The sequence below is a fragment of the Choristoneura fumiferana genome, chromosome Z (assembly GCF_025370935.1).
Source record: "Choristoneura fumiferana chromosome Z, NRCan_CFum_1, whole genome shotgun sequence".
Lineage (NCBI taxonomy): Eukaryota > Metazoa > Arthropoda > Insecta > Lepidoptera > Tortricidae > Choristoneura > Choristoneura fumiferana.
The window spans coordinates 15,874,213-15,898,760 of record NC_133472.1 but is presented as its reverse complement, the minus strand read 5'-3'; the positions used below and the strand labels follow the sequence as shown (position 1 = coordinate 15,898,760).

General features: G+C 35.7%; 2 protein-coding genes across 2 annotated transcripts in view; one reads left to right on the top strand and one right to left on the bottom strand.

The window, feature by feature from the left end:
- Positions 1-9,793, bottom strand: part of hyd (E3 ubiquitin-protein ligase hyd) — a 56,766-nt gene extending 46,973 nt beyond the window's left edge. The window contains 3 exon segments of the mRNA XM_074089495.1: positions 903-1,057; positions 2,041-2,390; positions 9,510-9,793. Of these exon segments, the coding sequence (XP_073945596.1) occupies positions 903-1,057; positions 2,041-2,390; positions 9,510-9,571 (567 nt within the window). The 5' untranslated portion in view covers positions 9,572-9,793.
- A 578-nt stretch (positions 9,794-10,371) lies between these two features.
- On the top strand, positions 10,372-23,872 carry LOC141429209 (uncharacterized). Its single transcript, XM_074089483.1, has 7 exons — positions 10,372-10,790; positions 12,136-12,265; positions 13,672-13,887; positions 15,281-15,470; positions 15,692-15,918; positions 19,380-19,557; positions 21,292-23,872. Exons 1-7 carry the CDS (start codon positions 10,448-10,450, stop codon positions 21,856-21,858), a joined length of 1,851 nt encoding a protein of 616 aa, XP_073945584.1. The 5' UTR covers positions 10,372-10,447; the 3' UTR covers positions 21,859-23,872.
- Positions 23,873-24,548: the final 676 nt, after the last annotated feature.

The window sequence follows — 24,548 nt, the reverse complement described above, 5'->3', positions numbered from 1 at the left end:
CAGCCACATAAATAACTATTAAATCCTTGAATGTGTGTACCAATTCTGGCAGTTGAAGTTTGTTTACATTTAGTTAAATACCTATCCAAACCAAGTATAGTGACCGATTATGATTGAGCATACTTTGTAAATCTATTATCTAGAAGTGTCTGCGCTCAAACTATGAATATATCATAGATTAACTTTATCATTATATTTATTGAGTATGTGCTGCTGTGCTAGCGGTACTTTCGAATGGTATTCTCATCTTGATTTTATAATATAGGTGGCCAATGGCCATAGACTGACCGATCTAAATGGGCTGCCCTGTATACATAGTGTTTTTCTTGAATTCCGTTAACTACGACAGACAGCTCAATTCATTGATAGAAACTACCTGGTAATTAAATTATATATAGCTTATGACCTAAATGAAAAAAAAAAATGATTTATTTATTATGTGATATAAGTTCAGTCATGGATAAAATTGACTATCTTGACCAGTGACGTTCGTGACACATACGAGAGACGTCAAAAACTCACTCTTTAATCTTCTTTTGCTAAATACGTGTGAACACTTTTTTTATACCGTTTCACTGTGCATAACTTAATTCGAGGTTATCTTTTAAACATTAAGGGGCTGTTTCACCATCCATTGATTAGTGTTAACTGATGGTTAAATTTGATGCCGTCTCCGTCTATTCGAACAAAGCACATAGAGATGGCATCACATTTAACCGTCAGTTAACACTAATCAGTGGATGGTGAAACAGACCCTAAGAGTTAGGTAGGCCACTAGTCTTGGAGAAATTAACTTCAGTTGATCTGCCGAATATTCCCTTACTAAAAGTTAAAGGAAATAAAAAAACACTGTATAAATTAATGTGAAATTCTATTAACTGCAAAACAAAATGTTCACTCACTTGTAATTCCCTAACAATGAGACTGCGACTCTTCCCCTGCAGAACCACTTGCGCCTGCGTGACCAGGTCTTCGGGTACGAAAGGCGCCGGCACGGAAACCACGCGTCCAGACCCCGACGCTCCAATTATAACACCCGCAGCGCGGCTCGTAGAACCTAAACATATTTAGGTATCGTGTGTAATATTTCAAGCTATCAATAAAATGTCAAAACTGCTATTAAACTGGCCAAATTAATGGCAATATTAGAAGTAAACATCGACATATTATGGATAGAGCATTTTGTACCACTTTATTTTCCAAAACTTCAAATGACTGAAAAAAAATATGTCCGATCTCTTTCATTCAAGTAACATAAACCTCAGACAGGAGACCTTTATTGCCTTGACTACCTCCTGTTGAGTGAGATATCCACCAATTTTGGCTCTCCGCATTTTTTTTTACCGACTTCAAAAAAAGAAGGTTATCAATTTGGTTGTATTGTTTTATTTATGTTTGTTACCTCAGAACTCTGTCGTTTATGAACCGATTTGAAAAAACAATTTTTTCGTTCGTCTACTAATGCTTTCAATTAGGTCCCATAAGCACCAAATCAAGATCTGATGATTGGATCCTAAGGAAATCAAGGGAACTCTTCAAATATTGTAGGGACACCTATGGTAATTTCGATATAGTAGTAGTAACTTGTGCATTTGCTTTTGAAAATCATTATTTGGCGAACTGGAGCTGATGATGAAGAGCACATTTGACCAACGGAGCAACTACTCAATAACAAGTACTTCATGGGTTGAATTTCAATTAAGTACTTTAACACAGTTGCTATGCAATTTATGCTCATCGTAATGCATATGGTGAAATGGAACGGGAGATGAAGCAGCAGGACTCCTCAATAATGAACATCTCTGCATCGGAAAAAGCAATTTTTCGTAAAAGGTGATGAGCAGTTGACATTAAACTATTGTATCATAGATCTTTTAAGTACACTAAAAAGGTGAGGTAGACGACTATAGGTCTACTCCTGCTGGCTCGTGCTGAGGCACCGACTTCAGACTGGCAGAAAAATATTTTCATGGTTTTTAGTAGTTGGTTCAATTTTTTGTTATAAAATTTTCTATTGTAGAAATTGCTTTATTAATTTACCCTGTGAGCTTGTGGCAGTGCGAATAGTGTTCCTCATAATACGGGCTCTGGTACGGGGTTGTTGCCTAGAGCCGCATCCTCCGCCGCTGCCACTCTGCTTGCCTCCACTTGTGCCTCCGCCCCCACTACCCCCACCTCCATTTCCGCCGCTCTTGCTGGCGTCAGTCTTGCTCAAGTCTAGTCGATCCGGGATGATAGAGAAAGCGGCACGGCATATGGTGCCGTCCTCGAGCAAGCAGGCGATATGGGCCGGGCCTGCGGCCACTGCCCGCACGCCGCGTAGGGAACTGAGAGCCGACGACCCAGCACCGGTCCCATACCGATTCCAACGCTCTGCTACTTCTTTAAGTCTGGAAAAAGTAATGGCTTATTAAATAGATCATGATAAATAGTACATTATACAACAAGAGCATAAAACGAGCCATTTTACGCAAGACGTTCATATAGCCACCCGAGCCGGTATGGTGAGGGTGGATAGACACGTCAAGGGGAAATTGGGTTTAATGCTTGAGTTTTACACTGCAACAGTGGAGACAATTGTTCACTTAGTATGTACCTTTTATTGTTCACGCATTACTATTATAATTATAAGTTTTATTGATCCAATTTGATTGATTTGATTGACTTTCAGTTTTATTTTTAAAAAAAAATATGTAGAAATTTCTTAGTTTGTTGCTGTTTACACCTGATTGCCTTGGTCTTAGAAGATTTTACTTTATGCACTAGATCATAAAAAGCCATTTTATGTCGCCTAGATCCAGCATAAACACCAACTTTACGAGCATGAGAAGTGAGAACAATTTTTTATCCCGCTATAACATCCTACTAATATTATAAATGCGAGTTTGTAAGTCTGTTTGTTTGTTGCTTCATCACGTCTAAGCCCACTGAACCGATTAAGATGAAATTCGGTATACATATAATTCGAGTCCCGGAGAAGGACATAAGATAGTTTTTATCCCGGAAAATTGCATAGTTCCCTCTGGACAGTGATAAAAGAATTCTGCGCGGATTGATTTGGCTAGTTTACATATAAATTTTCCAATAAGCTGTAATGGTAGCGATCTAGTGTTGTAATTCAACTTAGGGAACAGATTTACGTTATAGCTTGCTGGCTCTATATTTTTAGGGTTCCGTGGTCAACTAAGAATCCTTATAGTTTCGCCATGTCTGTGCGTCTATCTGTCTATCCGTCCGTCCGCGGCTGAGCTCAAAGACCGTTAGTACTAGAAAGCTGTAATTTGGCATGAATATGCAAATCAGTTACACCGACGACGGTGGTAAAATAAAATAAGAAAAATAAAAAAAAAATATTAGGGTGCCTTCCATACAGTTTTTTTTTTAAATCGAGCCCCCCCCTAAAATCTAAACTGTTGGGTGGAAAAATTTGTACAAATTCAGGATGGTAGTAAGTATATCAAACTTCCAAGGAAAATTATAACGGCTAAAATTGCTTGAGAATTATTAGAAGTTTAAGAGTAAATAGCAGCCTAAGGTATCTTGACCGATTTTTATGTTTTGTTTTGTGTATATTAGGTAGGTCTGGGAATAGGACACAAGCTATTTTTCATACCCCTAAGTGTTAATGGCGGCCCGACCCAAATTTTTTATTTTTATTTTATTATGATTCGGCAATAAAAATACATACAACTTAGTTGCGGATATAGTAAGCGACGTAATACCATCTGAATTAAAAATGTCTAATCCATTGGTTTCAATCATTAGATTACAGATCATTCAGTCAATTTTAGTTACCATCCATCAAAATCTGTCCGGCCAGTCAAATCAGAGAGCGGAATTTTCATAGCATTTTTTGACCTGTCATAGTGACTTTTCACTTATCGACTCTACCTAAGTGATGTCGATATATTAGACTTTAGATCGTCTTAAACACTTATCATGTTATTCCGCAGTGCCTGAAGACTAGTCTTCGACCAGTGTGTGTTGCCAGTGATGACTTATGGCGCTGAGACGTGGTCCTTGACTGTTGGCCTCTAAGAGAGGCTCAGAGTCACGCAACGAGCTATGGAGAGAGCTATGCTTGGAGTTTTTTTGCGCGATAGAATCCGGAATACGGAAATTCGTCGAAGAACTAAAACCACTGGAACAGACATAGAGAGAACATAGCTGAAAAATATGCAAATTGAAGTGGCAATGGGCAGGCCATATCGCTCGAAGAACAGATAACCGTTGGGGGAGAAAAGTCCTCGAGTGGCGACCACGAACCGGAAGACGAAGCGTTGGCAGGCCTCCCACCAGGTAGACTGACGACATCGTGAGAGTTGCGGGAAACCGGTGGATGCAAATGGCCAGTTGTCGATCATTGTGACGTTCTAAAGGAGAGGCCTTTGTCCAGCAGTGGACGTTTTCCGGGTATGATGATGATAATGATGATATCATGTTATGTAAAAGCGTTATTTTTCAGGATACCTACGAACAAATAATATCAGGAAGCGTAACTCTGAACAAATTCCACACAAAAAGTGGCCATACGTAAAGCCAAGACGACTTATGATTCAAATACGATCAATTTCGAGGTTGCAAATAGACATGCTTGTTGATTGGTTAAAATTCAGAAAGAATGCAGGGATTGGTTGGCTCGCGTGATGCAATGTCAGATGACAACCTGACTGACGTTCAAACGGATCACTTCTTACATCTATTCAATGACGTGTCATATATTGATAATGACAGCTTGTTGTTGTAAGCGATTTAAAAGAAAAGGAGGTTATCAATTTGGTTGTATTTTTTTGGTTGTTACCTCAGAACTCCCGTCATTTACTTATGAATCGATTTGAAAAAAAAAATCGTTTGTGTAGGAATACTCCAATTCCCATAAGCATAAAATCAGGATCGGATGGTTGGATCCTAAAAAAAAAATCAAGGGAACTTCAAATATTGTAGGACACCTATGGTATTTTCGATATATAAAGTAGTAACTGCGGTTTTCCTGCAATCTGCGCTACTATTTTATATTCTGTGGTCATAGTAAGAGAACAAGTAGGTGCACTCCGACCCTTTAGGAGACTTAACTGCCTACTCCGGCGCGGACGCTTAAGGTTGTCGATGTCTTTTTTAGATTAATTACCTACCGGCAAATAATTTTAGCACGAAAGTTAACTTAAAATTGTCTAATGTCTGTGTCTAGAGACAGATTGTATGCCTTTATAATAATACGATATTTGACTATTTTGTATATGTAATTAAATGCCTGTTATAGAATGGAAGAACAATTTTTAAGCTACCTTTATAAATAACAAAGTTATAAAGGTTTGAAATTCAAGATTAGACAGAGAAAGACATACTGGCATGTGACGTCACACGCCAATACCGCCATACTTGCTGCATAGAGAAAAGCGTTTGAGAAAGAGACGCGTATATAGATTTTTCAAAAAATCACTATAAATCCAATTTTCAACCGATTTAAATTTTCTCTTCGCTAAACACTATCTGTTTATCTATATTTTCATAATAATATTAAGATATGGCAAAATCAGAAGTTGTCATATACCATATTATTATTATACTAAATTTAAAAATATTATTTATAAATTCGCTGTAATGGTGATGGCGACTGTATACATACTACTCATGTTTATTATAATTATATTGTTTATAGGTAGGTAGGTATCTATTATTTTTTGTGTCCTTGCACGAAACTATTACACTACACTTATATACCACTAATTTACAACTATACTTAATACAAAAAATAGGTAAGTACGAGAACGCGAACGTAAAAGGTGATCATCTCGCGAAGCGAGCGCAAGACGAACGAGCTAAAATCGAAACGTGCGGCACCGACGGAAGCGCAGCCATGACTGAAGAAAACTTAATCCTCCTTAAAAAAATTATCAGTGTGTGCGTGCGGCAGGTGCGTGCGGCGGGTGCGTGCGTACCGGCGCGATGTACTTTTGTTCGTAGTGAGCCTACTTGTGCTCTTTTACTATGTTTATGTGGTTGCTATAATTATGTACTATAGCCTGAAAAAGGGAAAATTTAAAACTGGAAAATATGAAAAAAAAAACTATTTTATAGTGACATTAAAGGAACACTGTTAACATTACAACAGAAGAATTTACACATGAAGTTGAAAAAAAAACTGAACTGAAATTATTAAATTAGAAATTGTTATCCATTCATTTCATATAATTTATTTTTTCATTTCATTTCATTTTTATGTCATGCCTATTTCACATTTTCAACTGCTCGAAAGTTTATTGGAAGGTATCGCTCTTTAACTTAAGGCCGCCTATTGTTAACCTCTACTTTTAATCTTCTTTAGTACCTATGTTGTGTATTGATATATGTATGTATATCGAAATTCGGAGGTTGATAAGTTTAATTCTGTTCTCTTGTTATAATACTGGTGTCCTAACCTGACTTATATATCTTAATAAACTATTAACTTAAGATTTATTGGTACTCATTTAATTACGTTAACAAAATCGTACATCAAAAGTTTAGCTAAAAGTTAACACGACATTCATTGTCTGTTAAGTAGGCAGGACGAAGTTCGACAAGACAGCTAGTTGAAATTAAAAAAAAACCGCTCCAGAGCATGTCCGACACGCCCAAGATAGGGGCCATTATGATAAAATGTAGTAATTGTAGCTATTTTGTTCGGAATCCTCTAAGTTTAGGTATATTTTATACTATTTACTGTTAAACTAGTAAAAATTCTCAAGCAAACTTAGCTGTTATATAATTTTCCTTGTAAGTTTGATATACTTACTACGATCATGATTTTTTTCAAAATTTTATAACCAACGGTTTAGCTTTTAGAAAGTAGGGAGGGGGAACGCTCGACTTTAAAACCATTAAAACTATAAGGTTCTGTTTTTACCCAAGAACCCAAAAAAGGAAAAAACAAGTCTAGCAGTCTAGAATCCTTTGTTAAATAATAACTTCAACTGTAGGGACAGTCAGGTTTTTGATTCCTTAAATTTATCAGTTTATTTAATCCAAGCAATTGAAGCAATTCAATGGTGTGTGTGAAGTTCCCAATCCGCACTGGGCCCGCGTGGGAACTATGGCCCAAGCCCTCTCATTCTGAGGGGAGGCCTGTGCCCTGCAGTGGGACCTATATAGGCTGGGATGATGATGATGATAGAAAATTAGCTGTGACAGGCAAATGGATATGCAGATAAACAGGCATGAAAGTGATCCTTTAAGTGTTCTCTTTTGCTTTTGAGGTATAAGGTACCCTAACAATATTTATTTTACATGAAACTCCATAATTTACACTTAGTCATACATTTGGGCATACATAAATTAAGCTTGTTTGGGGAAGCCTCAGTCAGATATGCTTTTTAAATATTTGTCTAAAATATTATCAGTATCCCACTAATATTATATTACGCGAAAGTCAGTTTGTTTGTTACCTCATCATGTCTAAGCTGCTGAACCGATTCGGATGGAATTCGATATATAGATAGTAAGAGTTCCTGGAAAATTGCATAGTTCCCGCAGGATAGAGATAAAAAAAATCTAGTTTTATTATACAACAAGCAACAAGCTAGTTTTATTATATTAAATGTTGAACTTAGTTGGACAGTTGGGACCCTTTACCAAGAATTTTAGAGCTGGTCACGATTTTGCATAGGTCCTGGCTGTTAAACTTTAAATTACTTAACAGATTCTAGACCACTAAACTTATATTTTAGGGTTCCGTACCTCAAAAGGAAAAACGGAACCCATATAGGATCACCGTTTGTCCATCTGTCTATCTGTCAAGACCCTTTTTCTCGGGAACGCGTATAGGAGGTATCAAGCTGAAATTTATATCAAATACTGAGGTCTACTGTCCCTTGGAGCTGTGAAAAAATCAAACTTCTAAGCCAACAAAATCAAAAGATGCAGCCGTTTATGCTGCAAATTTTCAAAACTCGCAAGGGAATCAACACTTCCCGTGAACTCAGAATCTTGACATTTTGTATGAAGGTAGCATATAACACAACCAACTAGAAAAGTCTGAAAAATCATGATTTTTTGTCTGTTTGTAAATATCAATGACCAATATAATCTGACCCCACACTGCGTACATTTTGCTTAAGAGTAGGGCTCTGCATACACTGGATGTATTAAATCACTCGTAAAAAGCGAGAAATATCTTCAAGACACACACAATTCCCGTTTACTTACATACCTATAAATGTGTATGGAACCCTTGGTGCGCGAGCCCGACTCGCACTTGCCCGGTTTTTTTCTTTTTAGTTTTTAAGCAGTCAGGTTCTTGATTTTTTTTATTTTTATTGTTGACTAGTTGCATTGTCATCTAAACTAGTACATATCCATACCAAGTCCATGCCATTAATCATTGAGACTATAATATTTGAGACAATCCTGACCAGACCACAAGGTTGTAACTGCCAGATTATTGTATTGTCACCAAATTTCCATAAATCGTAAATCTGACCACTGGAGGTGGGTCAAAGTTCAATTGTAAGATATTTGACCCATACATACATAGCAAGTCAAATAAAGGCCTGTTCAAAAATTAAAACTTTTAGTGTTCAGTAAAACTAAACCAACCATCTGCTGACATATTCTGAATAAATGTTAAGATACCTTGTTTAACATACATAGATAAATAAGAAAATATACAAGAGATTTTGCAATTACAGTTTTTATATAACAAATCTTCAACTATAGAAGCTTATTGCATTTTGTTGGGCAATCAAGTAGTAAAAGTATATTAATCACATTGTAATGAATACCATTATTTTATAGTAAAATAATACTTAACTGTTTGATAATACTAAGTAGTAATTAAATGCCACTGGTCATGCTTGAATATGGCAAATAAGTTTGTATGGAAATTTTACTTCCACTACTTTTTATTTTTATCTTAAATCAAAAATGCCATACAAATGCAACTGAAAGAGGCTGATCACTGTTGTTGAATTAATTATTACTCAAAAGATAAAAATCATGTTTTCTAGACAAGGCACTACTGCAGAGGAAAATTCTTGATGTCATATAAATAGAAGGCTAGAGGGTAATTTAACAATGCTTATTTCAAATTATTATGCTAAGAAGATAAGGATATCAGGTAAATATTTGACAAATTGACATCAGTGATATTTATATTGATATTATTAAAAACTATACAAGTACCTACAATAAAAGATACAGGTACATGTGTATGCGTTAGTTATAATATTGGTCATAGCATCTTAGTCATGTAGGTACTGACAAATTCAGGGTGTATGATTTGATCGCGACAACTCTCAAATACATTACGCCATCATGTCTCCATTTGGCAAACCTTCATCCACCATCCGCGTTTTAAGACAGGCGACATTTTTAAATGCGACAATATTTACGAAATAATCAAAACGTGGCCTCCATAGATATAGCAACGATCACGAAACTTTAATGGTGTCTGCATGTGGAAAGTATATCCCAATTCATTTGTAGTTTGCATGAAACTTGTGTAAAATACATACACTTAAAAATATGCTTACCTGTCTATTAATTGATCTTCAGTGCCAGGCAAAGGATGGACCATAAAATGCATTGTAGACATTTCCAAAGGTCCTGTTCTGTATTCGTAATAGATTTCTGCGGTTAAACTTTAACATTTGTTAAATCCATTTAATGAAATGACACGATACTGCCATACCCAAGAGAACACCACCATCTACAATAATTCAACAGCCACCATTGTTCTCGTGGTTTCTTTCGCGATCGTTTCTCGATGTCGTTCTCGTCTCAAATACATGTGAGGCGGTGCGTGACGGAAAAAGAAAGAAAATATCAACATGGCAACTAAAGCGTAATTATGTGTATGTTGGTATTACTTTAAAGATTCCATTAATTATCAAACTTAAACTAAACATTGGCGCACATTACCAGATATTAACTCTTTTCCCGTATCTGTTCCATCCCTTCTTTTAATTAATGATAATTCCTTATATATATTTAAAGCTGTATATACATTTATATCTCATAACAATATAAAACTATAAGGGGCTGTTTCACCATCCATTGACTAGTGTTAACCGCCGGTTAAATGTGAAGCCCTCTCCGTCTATTCGAACCAAACAAATAGAGACGGCATCACACCTAACCGCCAGTTAACACTAATCAATGGATGATGAAACAGCCCCTAAGTATTATAATTTATCTTTTACCCTACCTGATCTTTTCCAGCCCATTTTTCGAAATGCCGATCCTTACGCATTTCCCTTATCTAATTCCGTTTCCCCGTTTGGCTAAATGCGCCTAGAGCGCGCAGAAAAAATAAAAATAAAAGTCTCTTCTCTTCATCTCTTAGTAGTCTGTGCTTCTCTTGTGCCTCTTACTCTTATAATAGTAGTCTGTGGCTCTGTGCCAGTCTGTGCTTCTCTTGGTCTGTCACGTCTGTAATGTCAACTCAGGAAGAAAATAAATAGTTGGAAAAATGGCGGCCAAGTCAAGGAAACGACTCCTCAAATCTGAAAATAAATTATTAGAATTCGATAAAATTCAATTGAGTGATATCATCTGTTCAATTTGCCAGTCCATTCTTTTAGAACCGGTGACGTTACCATGTCACCATAACTTTTGTCATTGTTGCTTCAAAGGTAGCATAGAAAATAATGCTTTGTGTTGTCCTCTATGTCGGTTGCGAATCGGGTCTTGGCTAAGAACAGCAACTAAACAAGAGAAGATAATTAACATTAAGCTTTGGGACTTCATCAAGTCAAAATTTCCGCGTGAAGTCAACGCTAAATCTCTAGGAGAAGACGTAGTCTTAAGTCAAGGTAAGCTACTTTAATGTTGATATTGGATTATCTGTATTCTACTGGTAGATAACTAGTAACTAGTAAATTGTTTTGTTCCTTGACCTAGGTTATATTTGGCTCCTGTTAAGCAAGATTTACGAAAATACATTGCTTTTAGGGCTCCATTAGCTCAGTTGGCAAAAACGGATCCCTTATAGTCATTTTCTTGTCCATCTGTCTGTCTGTAGTCTGTACTAGTGGCGTAGCTAGGTTTTCAAAGGCCCCGGTGCATAGAGAAAGAATTGGGCCCCCATCCCCTCTCTTCACGTGCATAGCTTGAACTCATATTGGCCTTCAAAATTATAGATTGGAATAAAAATAGGATACTGTGAGTTGAACTTATCCCTGGTAGGATTGAGGTTTGAGCCTGCTCACAATTTATTTTTTGTCTTTTTCTTTTATGCTCCTCTTTTGAAGGGCTGTTTGAGGGACTTTTGAGGGCCCCTTGAGTTCCGGGGCCCTGGTACACTGCACCTACTGGCCCTACGATAGCTACACCACTGGTCTGTACGCCTGTTAAGAAACTTTTCTCAGGAACGTGGGGAGGTTTCAAGCTGAAATTTATATAAAATACTCAGGTCTGCTACCCTGTGGATCAGTGTTGTAAGCAGCCAATTGTCTCTTTCCAAAGACCGATGTGCAATCTTTAGCGCCTGGTACTGTAAATCTGAGCGCTAGACTAGACTAGACTTGTACTTGGTCAGGTTTCTTAATATCCCTAGCACTTTTAAATTGATACCTCCCTCCTTTGTTTGATAGTTCTTGATGTTCTAAAATCATTTATCATTTAAAAGAGTTAATTCACATAATCTTGTTAATAAAAAAATATATAATAGTAAGAATTTTTTGTCAATATAAACCACTTGGAAATAAAGAGCAATATTTTCTACTAAATGCTGTCACTGGATTTATCAATTTTCTGCAAAGCTAAAAATATGAAGTTTAGTGTTAATAGAAAAGAAAAATCTGCATTTTACTATTTATTACTTGTTAAGATAATTTTAGACAGTTTATTACCTACTATAAATTGTTCCACACTGAGCTTGCATAGGAACTATGTCCTATGTTCTCTCATTCTGAGAGGAGGCCTGTGCCCTCCAGTGGGATATACATAAGCCTAGATGATTACTAATGTATAAGAGTGTACTTACTTGCAACAACCTCTTGAATTACTCAATCTACTTCTAATATTATGGATTATTTGATACACACTTGGATTTTATTTTAAAACTGGTAAAGAGTATAGTTACAGAAACCTAAAAATTATGATATTTTTAGTTTTCTGTAACTACAGTCTGAATCATTGTAATTTTTTTGTTTTCAGAGCAATCTAGAGTATTATTGAGTGAGCCAGGAGAAATCAGGGCAGAATATGAAGCCGAGCTCAAGAGGTTGCAGGAGGAGCGACTACAGCTTGAGCAAAAACAACTTCACGAATCCACAGTCTTAATTAAGTTAGTAAATATCATTCAATATTAATATTTTTTGGACTCTGATTTCATTATGCTTTTAAAATGTTTTATTTTTACTTTTACAAATGTACTTGTTTGAATACTCCTGAACAAGAGACACCTGATTCACCTGAACAGAATTAATTAATTTTCATGTTTTCATTTATATAATGTGTGTGTTCTGTTGTGTGTAATGCAATGCATAAACATTTTTAATAAATTACCTAGCGCCTTTAGAATATTACCATGTCATGAATTTAAAACCAAGTTATGCAAAATGCTCACTGAAAAATGATTCTATAGTATTAAGGAATTTTTAATACACAAATTTGAAGAGATGCATGATACAGAATAATGTAAATATACTGAGCGGCTGAAAATCGGGCCCTCAAATGTATGCAGAATCAGTAATTTTGTATGAAGGGTGGGCCAAATTTTGTGCTGCTGAGTATAGTTTGGATTTTTTTTATTTTAGTGACATTTGTTCTGTTCTATTTTATTATTAGAGAAATTTATTTAACAATTCATGATTTTATTTTACATATTATATTCAGAATAATTATGACGTTAATAAATTTTATCTTAATATGCTTGCAATGACATTATATTAATTTATTGTATGCCTCAAACACAATTTAATTAGGTAATAATTACTAAGTCAAAAGACCCTACTTGTGTCTGGGTGACAAAATCACCAACCTCAGATTTTCACATGCCTAACTTGGCTGAACATGTCATGGGAAGCAATATACTATGTATAATAATATAACAACTAATCTAACCATATGTTCATTGTGAATAAAAAATATTTCATTTCACACAACACAACAACTTCTTTTTAATGAACTTCCGGATAGACACAAAAAATGCAATAACATTCATACTTCAACTATTGTTATCACTAGCTACATATAACAAGAACTAGCAATTTTTTTATTTACATAAATAGCCCTTTACAGTTAGTCAAAAGTTAGTGTCAAGTAAATCATTGTTTTTTTTTTAGTTGATCACCACTTGACCACCATAACATGCCATTATTTTTCGTAGACTACTACTGTGCCGATAATTGGCCACTTCATTTGGTTAAACCACAACTTTGACATGAGACATAATAGAAAAAAAAAAACTTAATGGAAAGAAACTGACTTCTTTAATCTCCTTGTTAAACAAGGAAGCTAGCTCAATGGTCAATGGTTTACCAAGCATTACTGATTTCATTTTATCCCTTAAACAAAAACAAAACAAGCAAGAATATTAATATCAATTCACCAGAAATAGCTTCCCATAAAGTTAACATCAATAATAATAACAAGGTGTATTTATAAAATAAAGTTCATGCCAGTTCCTGTTCTAAGTAAGATTAAGCTCCTGCTTTATTTGATAATTTATTTTTATTGAAATAATTTTAGGAAAATTCAGGAAGAGGAGGCTGAAACTCGTAAGAAGTATTTTAACAGGTGCAAACAAGACGAAAGTTTGGCACAACAAATCCAAAAAGAACACAATAAAAGTGGTACTTCCGTGAAAAAACTTAGTCAACCTGAAGCTGTTATAAAACCAAGATTGAAATCCTCCAAGATAGATGCTTTCTTAACCAAAAAGTCAACACCTAGTTTCATGAAAACGTAAGTATTTAAGAAGTGGTGAAAAATTAACCATTATAAAAAGTAAGTTTTTTTCGAAATTTTGGAAAAAATATGGTTTGTCCTACTCAGAATCAAGGACACAATCGATTCGATAGTTTAAAAAGATGTCCCCAAAAAAATATTGACAGTTTTGCGACTTTTTTTCATACACAGTATGGGCGTGACAAAACTGACTCATAAAATTTTGTATGAAAAAATGAGGATATTTTTATAACCACTCACATGCTTTGAATTTTGAGTTGAACTCTATTCATTAACAAAATAAGAGCATTGACAGGCAGGTTTACTAATGTTTCGGCGAATAACGTTTGGCAACCTGTTTCATTTCGCAACTTTTCATTTCTCAACTGTTTAATATTTCTGAGACTGTAAATATTTCAGGATTTTTATAAAACTAACCTAACCTAACCTAAAGGGTTCTACATGATGGCCCTGAAATAGATCCTGAAATATTTACAGTTTTAGAGTTTGCGAAATGAAACCGGTTGCCAAACGTTATGTTGCGAAAAGGCAGTACTTGTGACAGGCAACTAGATTTGCCGAAAGCATGTGAGTGGATAAACGATCGGAATCGATCGTGTACCCCGGATTCTGAGTAGGAAAAACCAATTTTTTCCAAAATTTGAAAAAAAAAAGAATGGGTACTTACACTCTTTTTTAAAACGCCCTAAAACACTTTGATATATTACACTCGTCCACTCATAGTTTAACTGGTAGAGAAAGAGTGAGAAGGAGTTCACCTTTATACATAAATAAATATAGCTAAATTTTTGACAATTTTCTTTGTTTCCTTATTTTTGTACAATAAACTGTTTACATACATACATATTTCATTGCAATTAACACAAATATTACCACCTATCATAAAAAATTGATACTGCATTGTAATTGTATTAATTAGTTATATATAATACCAATGATATTCTGATCCACCAATATAGTCTGGAAAGGTTGAATTATAAAAAATAATTTATTGAATCAGGTGTTACTTTGCGGAGGTCCATATCAATGAACTAAAAGAATTTCCTTACTTACCCGCGACCTTACCATAGCTAAGTTTATGCAAAATATGCGTGTTCATGCAGTTCCTCCACCTCCACACTGTAAGAACACACACAAATCACACAAACCCATCCATCACCACCACCACACTACACTGACGCGTTTCGAACTCAACCAGAGCTCATCTTCAGAGTGACACAACCGTACACAATGCTACCAGTTGTTAGACTCCAGTTGTCAGTTGTTGTTGCATGAACACGCATATTTTGCATAAGCTTAGCTATCGTAAGGTCGCGAATGAGCAAGGAAATTCTTTTAGTTCATTGAATTATAAAAATACTTACAATGTAATTACATTACTAACTTTCAGGACTGCAGTCCTAATAGACGACAGTACAAATAGTTCAGATTCCGTAAAGTCGCCAGCACACTCGGAAGATCGAGGATCACCGGAAATGGTTCCAAGTTATAGTAAATTTCTAAAAAACAAGTTGGATAAAAAAGTCCGTAACTTTTCTGGGTTTTGGAATAAAGAAAATGGTGACAACTATAAAACAAAGGTAAATTTTTAATTTACTACAGAACAATAAGATCACCTTTTATTTACCTTCTTAGTTATTTCTTAACACTCTTTATTTCCGATTTATATGTAAAATAATTTGTGTAATATGAATGATCAATACTCTTTAAACTCTTAACATATTTACGCATCTGTGTGTTAAGCCTCTGCGATGCTTGTTTTTTTTTATTGAGTAGATAAAAGAAAAAAAAATATTTTCAGAAAACCGAATTACTACCTCACTTAAATAATGTACTTTCCACGGATGTTAAAGATTTGGATAAAATTCAAACTGCTACCCAGTCCTTGCCGGTGTCTCTTCCGTACACTGGTATACTTCAACATAAGATTAATACAATAGATAAAAGAAGCATTGGAAGCGGAAGCGTTGACTCCATGCGGCAAGAGTTATGTTATTTCAAGCCAGTACAAGGTACCACTGCTACGAGGTTGGTATATGCATTTACCTGTTTTATGTACATAACAATTTTAAATATATAACGGGTTTTAAATCACCAGATTAAAAAAAAAAACATCAGATGGATGTTTGTTTTAATTTTATTTTCATACCTACGCTCGGCGTTCGCTTTAGGGTTGTCAGTCAACTATGGCTTATGCACAAAAAACTATAGTGGCATTCGTAACTAGTTGTTGGATTTATTGTTGAGAATGAAACAGGAAGAATGGAAATTAATTAATAATAACTAAAATATTTTAATGTTAATGTCATTGTTATATTACAAATTTGCCACAGAAAATATCTTGCGACGATTTCAACATTGGCAAAATGCACAATTATTATATTTTAAAGTGTAATAAATTCGCATTCTCCTTCATTGCACAAAAAGTTCACAGACGCGTAAATTAATAATAGTGAAATCTTAACCTGATTTAAAATTTTGACCTTGTAAATAAATAGTTTGTTTGTTTGTTTGTTTGTTTGTTTATACTCTTTATTGTACAAAAAGGAAAAACAAAAAGATTACATAAATAAAAGTTATGTTAATAGTGTTACTTAGTATGAATTATAACAGTCATTTTTTAGTGTAAAGTAAAATGTTTTTGTGTGTAACACAGCGGCTGTGAGTGCTTTATTGAAGTTGGCTTTTGTGAAGTGTGTGTAGTGTGTGTCGGTGGTTTGTTGATCATAAATTGTTATATAGTCTTAATGCTGCACAAAAAAATAAACTACGGTCTTAGAGACAATTATTATAATTATCGAAGGTTTTATAAAATAATAAATAAATATCACGGGACAATTCACACCAATTGACCTAGTCCCAAAGTAAGCTTAGCAAAGCTTGTGTTATGGGTACTAAGCAACGGATAAATATAATTATATAGATACATACTTAAATACATATTAAACACCCAAGACCCGAGAACAAACATTACAAAATAGCACTAATAAAATCGCAAATTAATAAGTAGTTAAACAAAACAACATAGGGTCACTGGCGTTTCCCCTAGCAACTGACGGCCGTCATCTTGGCAGCCTAACACGTTTCTTGTATGACGACCCCCTTTAATTTGTAACTTTATTTTATTTTTAGTATTTGTTGTTGTAGCGGCCACTGTTAATACATAATCTGTGAAAATTTTAAGTGCCTAGCTATTACGGCGCAAGAGATAGAGCCCTGTGACAGACGAAAATTTTTCGATGCAATAATCTGTTTGCGAAGTATTCAATCTAAAGAGCAAATTTTCATAAAAACCGAGCGTCTAAACTATTACTTCATTTTATGGCTACAGAACCCTATCTTGGCCGGTTTTTTGATTAAATACCAACAGTACTGCAGTGGAGTTGCTCGCGTCCTGGCCATAACATAACCAACTTATTTAACAGTAATAACCGCAGTACAATTTTTTTGTCCTCTTGTTTACTGAAAAACTAAGTATCCATGAGACTTAAATTTAATTTTGGAATTCCAGGAGAGATGCTCTACAGCAACCCCAAATTCAGTTTATTGTACTCTCGATTATGTTGAGGTACTTTTTTTAAAGTAGGTAGGTACTAAAAGTCCAAACATAGCACTAGAGGAATTTTCGAGTTTTCAGAAGACAGTATTTATACTTAGTATTTTTACTCCATACTTATTAATAGGTGCTGTACGTTAGGTACCTAGGTAGCCGAATGTACAAAAGTCAATATGTTTTAAATAAAACAAGTAAGTACCTGGGCGACCGAGCTCGGGCTGGAACTCGGTAACAAGCGTTTTCCCAGTGATAAGACCAAGCTAAATCGATTTTTCATCCCCGAAAACCCCAACATACGAAATTTCATTGAAATCGTCGGAGCCGTTTCCGGGATCCCAGAAATGTATATATTTATATGTATATACAAGAATTGCTCGTTTAAAGGTATTAGATAGATAGATAGATATAGAACATTATATAAATACTAGCTTTTGCCCGCGACTCCGCCCGCGTGGTATTCGGTTATCGCGCGCTGTTCCCTCGGGAACTGTGCTTTATGTACCTATGTCACTCTCGGGCCCATAAACTATCTCTATGCCAAAAATCACGTCGATCCGTCGCTCCGTTACGGCGTGAAAGACGGACAAACACACAAACATACAAACACACTTTCGCATTTATAATATTAGTATGGATATATGGATTTTATATATTACCTTGGCATATATTGGAAATACATAATTAATATTTTTTCTAATGTTTTGACAGTCCATTTTTTACGCATTATGTTGTCAAATTGAGACAGATTTAATTTTGATATTTACATTATTTCGACATAACGAGTTAAAATACTAGGTAATTTATAAATACTTAGCACGGATACTAGTATATTAAAATGTATTTTTTGTAAATGTTACCAACTGATGTGCCCTCAAAACGCCTCCTTTAGAAAGAAAGAAACAAAATAATTTATTTATAACAGCAATGACACATAATTAGTAAAAATAACAATAAGAAATGTTGCCGCTATAAAAAGGCTATAGTGCTATGTTTGTAGTACATATTGCGTACATCAGCTTTATGTCTTAATAAATCACAAAACAGACTGGGGTTTCCTGGGAGCATGACTTATCTTCATACCAAAAATGGTCATGATCGGTTGAGCACTTAAATAGTGAAATCGTAACAAATATTAATTTCCAGTAACGGTTACCTACTTTAATTAACTTCAAGTTACCTATTTAACAAAGGTTTAGAATGTTAGGCTTGTTTTTCGTTTTTAGTTTCTATTTAAAGTTAGTAAGGTATTTGGGTTTCTTGATTTTTTTTCATTTTTTTATTTCCTAAGTTTGTTTTTGATATTTCTGTAAAAAGGGTGGCTTAAAAGTCTTATAGCATACAGGTATATTTGGAAGAGGCTAATTATTAACATCATTTGATTTGATACCTATATTGTTAAAAGTAAAAAAATATTGAATCCTCCTCCTCACTTTTATTTCGCGGCCGCCATTTTAAATATTGTATACCCTATGTCACTCCGACTGTTGATGAATTTAAAGCCCAGTTGAGACCTGCAAGAATAATCGTGCAAGTTGCATTAAGAGGCGTTCGATTAACCACTTTATACTCGTTCGCTACGGCCTCGCAATGCAATGCAAATTACATTTATATTTTAGGTTTAAACTAGGCTTAATGATATGTCATGTTGAAAACCGTCTAGCCGCTTAGGCAAAAATCCATTTGTCTTAGAAACTTGAAATTTGTTATGATTATGTAGATCTTATAGCCCAACACAACTAGTAAGAAAGGTCTGAAAATGTTATTTTTCGTCTGTCTGGCTATGTCAGTAATCATCTAAAATAACCCCAGGCGGCACGGGTCAATAATGTCCAAAAATGTGAACAAATGTGAAGTTTTTTGCTGCAAGTGGCCCGTAAGTGATTAAGTTAACTGTGAAATTAAAAACTATTAAAAATAGAAACGTTTGTTTCAGTTATAATGCTAAGCGCGGTTTTCCAATTCGTGTTCCCGTTATGCGTTTGGAGAAGTCAACAGCTCTCACCCAGAAGGAGTCGCCTACACGTATGCAGTACGTCGAAGGGTTGTGCCTTCTTCGTAATTTGTCCCTTGCTCAAAACTTGCCCTCCGCGTTTGTTATAGCACTCAATAAGGTAAGAGTTTCCGTTGTACTTTAGAAAATAACTCGTTTCCAACAATGTGCCCAGTGCCAAAGTAGAAAGTCTTATCTAATAAACTAGCTTTTACCCGCAGCTTCGCTTGCGTGAACCAAAAACAGTTCAAAGAAGCAAGCAATTAAGCAAGCACGCAAGCAAGCACGCAGGCAAGCACGCAAGCAAGCATGCAAGCAAACATCTAAGCAAGCTTGCAAGTGAGCATGCTTCGCTCGCGTGAACCATAAACATTTTAAAGAAGCAAGCATGCAAGTGAGCATGCAAGCAAGCATGCAAGCAGGCATGTAAGCAAGCAAGCATGCAAACAAAAAATCAGGCAAGCATAGTCTCAAATGTGAAAAAAAGAGTGCAAGCAAGCATGCATTTAGGGCTGTATTCAAGCATGCAAGCAAGCATGCTATCAAGCATCTAAGCAAGCTTGCAAGCAAGCATTCAAGCAAGCACGCAAGTGAGCATGTAAGCAAGCATGCAAGCAAGCATATAGGCAAACATGCAAGCTAGAATGCAAGCAAGCATGCAAGTAAGCATCTAAGCCAACTTGCAAGCAAGCATGCAATCAAGCATATAGGCATACATGCATGCAAGTATGCAAACAAGAAATCAAGCAAGCATAGTCTCAAATGTACAAAAAATAGTGCAAGCAAGCATGCATTCAAGGCTGTATTCAAGCTGCATTCAAGGCTCTATTCAAGCATGCATGCAAGCATGCAAGTGAGCATTTAATTTAAGCAAGCATGCATGCAAGCAGGCATGCAAGCAAGCATGCAAACCAAAAATCAGGCAAGCATGGTCTCAAATGTGAAAAAAATAATGCAAGCAAGCATGCAAGCAAGCATGCAATCAAGCATCTAAGCAAGCTTGCAAGCAAGCATTCAAGCAAGCATGCGAGTGAGCACGTAAGCAAGCATGCAAGCAAGCATATAGGCAAACATGCAAGCCAAAATGCAAGCAAGCATGCAAGCAAGCATGCAAGCAGGCATGCAAGCAGGCATGCAAGCGAGCATGCAAGCCAGAATGCAAACAACAGATCAAGCAAGCATACTCCCAAAGTTGCAAGCAAGCATGCAAGCAAGCATGCAAGCCAGAATGCAAGCAAGCATGCAATCAAAAGATCAAGCAAGCATACTGCCAAAAGTGCAAGCAATAATGTAAGCAAAGCAAGCATGCAAGTATGATGATGATGATGATCGTGGTTTTCATTGACGTTGCATTAAAAACAACCATCCCAAATTTTATTACTCTAAGCTCAGTGGTTGTTATTTCGAGATTTTATCCCTATCCCGTGGGAATATCGGGAAAAAAGTAGCCTATGTTTTATTCCAGATGTCCAACTATCTACATACTAATTTTCATCCAAATCCGTCCAGCCGTTTTAGCGTGAAGGAGTAACAAACATACTCACTCACTCACTCACAAACTTTCGCATTTATAATATTAGTGGGAATAGTAGGATGACAAAGATTAAGGAGCTGTTTCACCATCCATTGATTAGTGTTAACTGACGGTTAAATGTGATGCCGTCTCTATTTGTTTTGTTCGAATAGACGGAGACGGCATCACATTTAACCGCCAGTTAACACTAAGCAATGGATGGTGAAACAGCCCCTAAATATAGCAAAAGAACTATATCCGTTTTAAACCGTTTGGGTTCCGTACCAAAAGTAACCCAACATAGCGAAGTACATGTTATTATTTGAATAAAATAAATTTCAGGAACATACAAACAAAAGCCAATCACGTACGAAATCGAGAGTAAAGCAGTGCACAACTACATGTTCAACTCGGCCCTCGTTATCTAAAGGTAAACATTCCATTCAAGTTGATGGCATCACTAAATTAAATGAAGAAAGTACTTTAAGACGTACACGCTCTATGGGAAGCATTCCAAAAGAAGAAAACGAAACAACTCCAAAAAAAGCAAAGCCCAAACTCAGGCAAGTATCATCAGAAAAAAAACCATACTTGAGAAGTGAATCCAAAAAACTGAACGCCAAAAAAGAACTGAAAAGCCCATCATTAAATACAGACTCTGTTAATAATAATAAGGTAAACTTAGCTGTAAAGAATTTATCTAGTCCATTGCAGCATTGTGATGTTAAGAAGATTTTTGAAGAACAACTTCGCATTGTCAAACAAATGGAGCAGGAAAAAACTGACCTAGAGTTAGCGTGTAAGGTAGACGCCGAGTTAAACGGACGTATGCGCCTGCGCCGCCCGGCGGTCAAGCGCCACGTGCCGCTCTCCTATGCTCTACGGCCTGCTAAAAAACTTAAGGCTTAAATCTTCCACATTACAAAGACTGTAATCGACTTAAAATACAAGTGCGGCCCTTCAGTCAAACGTAAGAAAAAATCTATATATTATAAAGCAAACGCCTAAAACATTATGTAGAAATATCGTCTTTTTTGGTAAGTTCCCGATTCGCCGGATTCTTGTTTCGTCAGAATTTTTCATTTAAACAAAACTATGGAAATGTCGTGGTTTAAATCATATTATTGAGGACTAAAGTGGTATTTTTCCTGAAAAATTATGCAATTTCCCTAAAAATATGAATCTAACCGATTTCTAGGCAATCGAAGATGCAACAACAAACAAGCAAGAATCCGACGAAACAAGAATCCGGCGAAACGGTAACTAACCCATTTTTCTGTTTTTATTTTTCAATGGTGTGATGAAATGAACATTTTTTTTGGGGTAAAAGGTATTTAAAAATGTAAATCTACCGCCACGCATTAAAAGATCATAACCAAGCAAAATAATGCGCTTAGATAATGGGGCGGCTGCTACGAAATTCGAAAATCTCACTACTCTCACTCCCGTATTAAATAATAATTATTAGCGTCAGCGGGACGGCAAGGTAGGAAATTCGAATTTTGCACTTCGTAGTATAGGGCTAGCAGGGCTACTACGAAACTCGAAGTTCGTGTCGTGCGGTCCCTCTGACACTTATAATACGAGAGCGAGAGGGACCGCACGACACGAACTTCGAGTTTCGTAGTAGTCCTGCTGTTCCTGCACAGAAAACGCAATTAAGAAAGGGCCACACAATTATGGAGAGCCAATTATAGTCTTTCAGAAACATCATAGATCATCACAGATAACATCAATCAAGTTATGATATGTAATTGTTAGTTACTACTAGATGATCATTTTACTGAGGAGCAGGTATATGATTATTATTATTATGGTTAGGAAGCTTATGGCCAAAAAATTGGACTGTTCCCATCTGTTAGCACTTAGCACTAATTTGTTACCACTGTCATAATTTTTAACACCAAGATAAATTTAAATTATAATAAGAATATGGCCCCCAGAAATTTTACAATAATAGTCGTGAATTTTTAACACAATCCTTACACAAATGCAGGTAAAGGTAGTGCCACCAGAGTTGAGGTTACGCACACGAGAACATGTCATGTAGTGACATTTAATTCATTCTCCTTTTATGCAATCAGTTCTTTATGTAGCTGTGTGTGTGATCATTCACTTCAACTGTCGCGGCACTACCTATAACACATGTGAATTTTATTAAACCTAGTGTATATATGTAAGAGAAATTCCTAATAATTTTTGGTACCTATATATAATATTATTTTACTATCAAAATAAATGAAGGAGTCCAGGCATGTGGTAATGGTATATTAGTTTTTTGATCGAAGTACATTTAAAACTTAGTAGAAAAGATGTCATACCGAAGTAAATAAATAACTGTATTTAATATTTAAAAACTTGTATAACAAATCGTCATAACATAAAAATCCTTTCATTTGATATGACCATTGTATGTCCGTGTTTGGGTCACAACAATAATTTTTATTTTTACAGACGTGATTTACAGAATCAATCCCCATATTTCTACTTAAGCGGTGGTGGATTCGGAGCGAATAGGCTATTACAGATGGACACAAGTGTGGTCCTTGTTTATTTCCTCTTGAGATATGGAACTATAAAAAAATAATAAGTACCTAACGTTTTAATTTTTCAATTACCACTTCGTAAAACTAAGATTTCCCGAAACGACTGCATGGGTACGTATGTAATGGTTATTACGGAATAAAGCTCTGCGTTGCAGTGATGGCAGTTGATTCTAATGCTATATTTACACCCTTGCCAAGCTTCGGCAAGCTCTCACCAGCACAAGCGTGTAAACGGCCCGTTTGGATAGGCTTGCGTGAGCTTGCTAGCGCTTGCCGCCGATCCGGGCCGGAGTCGGTTTTTCAACACAGATCAAAGGAACTTGCGGCAAGCGCTTGCGACGTGTTTACACGTTGGCTCGTGTTAAGTGATTAGTGTCGCTCAGGAGATCACGCCGTACGGATGTACATTGAAATAAATTATAGTGACCATTATGAATGCCAGTCCAATAGGACGAACGAAGAAATTTTACCCTTTCTCTTTAAATAAAAATATATGTCAAGCTCAACACAAGAGCCGAAGCAACTTCGAGATCCACGTCTGCCATGCTTGCCTGTCCGGAATACACTGACGCGCTTGCAAGCTTGTAAATGGCATTCAAGCTTTTGTATAGGTTTGGAGTTGGTAGATGCTTGGCAAGCCTCGGCAAGCGTGTAAATGTAGCATAACTAGTAGAGGATACGTAGAAAGTCGACATTCGCCTATCTTTTTACCGAATAATTGAAATCTAATTTGTTGGTAAACAAGTAATACAGATGTTTATTTGTAATTATGGCCTGGGCCATATTTTTTAGAAATTCATTTGCAATATATAAAGATACACGTCATCTTTGTTATAAAATAGTTTTAGTAGACAGATGGGCGAAGATGGTTGACATTACATGGGATCTTAGCCCACTTCAACTTTATTAATTTATTATCTAAATTTTATTTTATCTTGATTTTGTGCGATAAAAATAAAACAATGCGTTTATTTCATTTAATTTGTAGGTTTCACGTTTAAATCTATGTTAAAGGCGCTAAATTATTGATTATTAATAGTATAAAAAACTTGT

What these genes read in the sequence shown, in the direction of transcription:
- LOC141429209 (XM_074089483.1), top strand. Translation starts at nt 10,448, where the DNA reads ATGGCGGCCAAGTCAAGGAAACGACTCCTCAAATCTGAAAATAAATTA. An exon ending in GTGACAACTATAAAACAAAG is followed by an intron (nt 15,471 to 15,691) that starts GTAAATTTTTAA and finishes AAATATTTTCAG; the next exon opens with AAAACCGAATTACTACCTCA. An exon ending in TTGTTATAGCACTCAATAAG is followed by an intron (nt 19,558 to 21,291) that starts GTAAGAGTTTCC and finishes AATAAATTTCAG; the next exon opens with GAACATACAAACAAAAGCCA.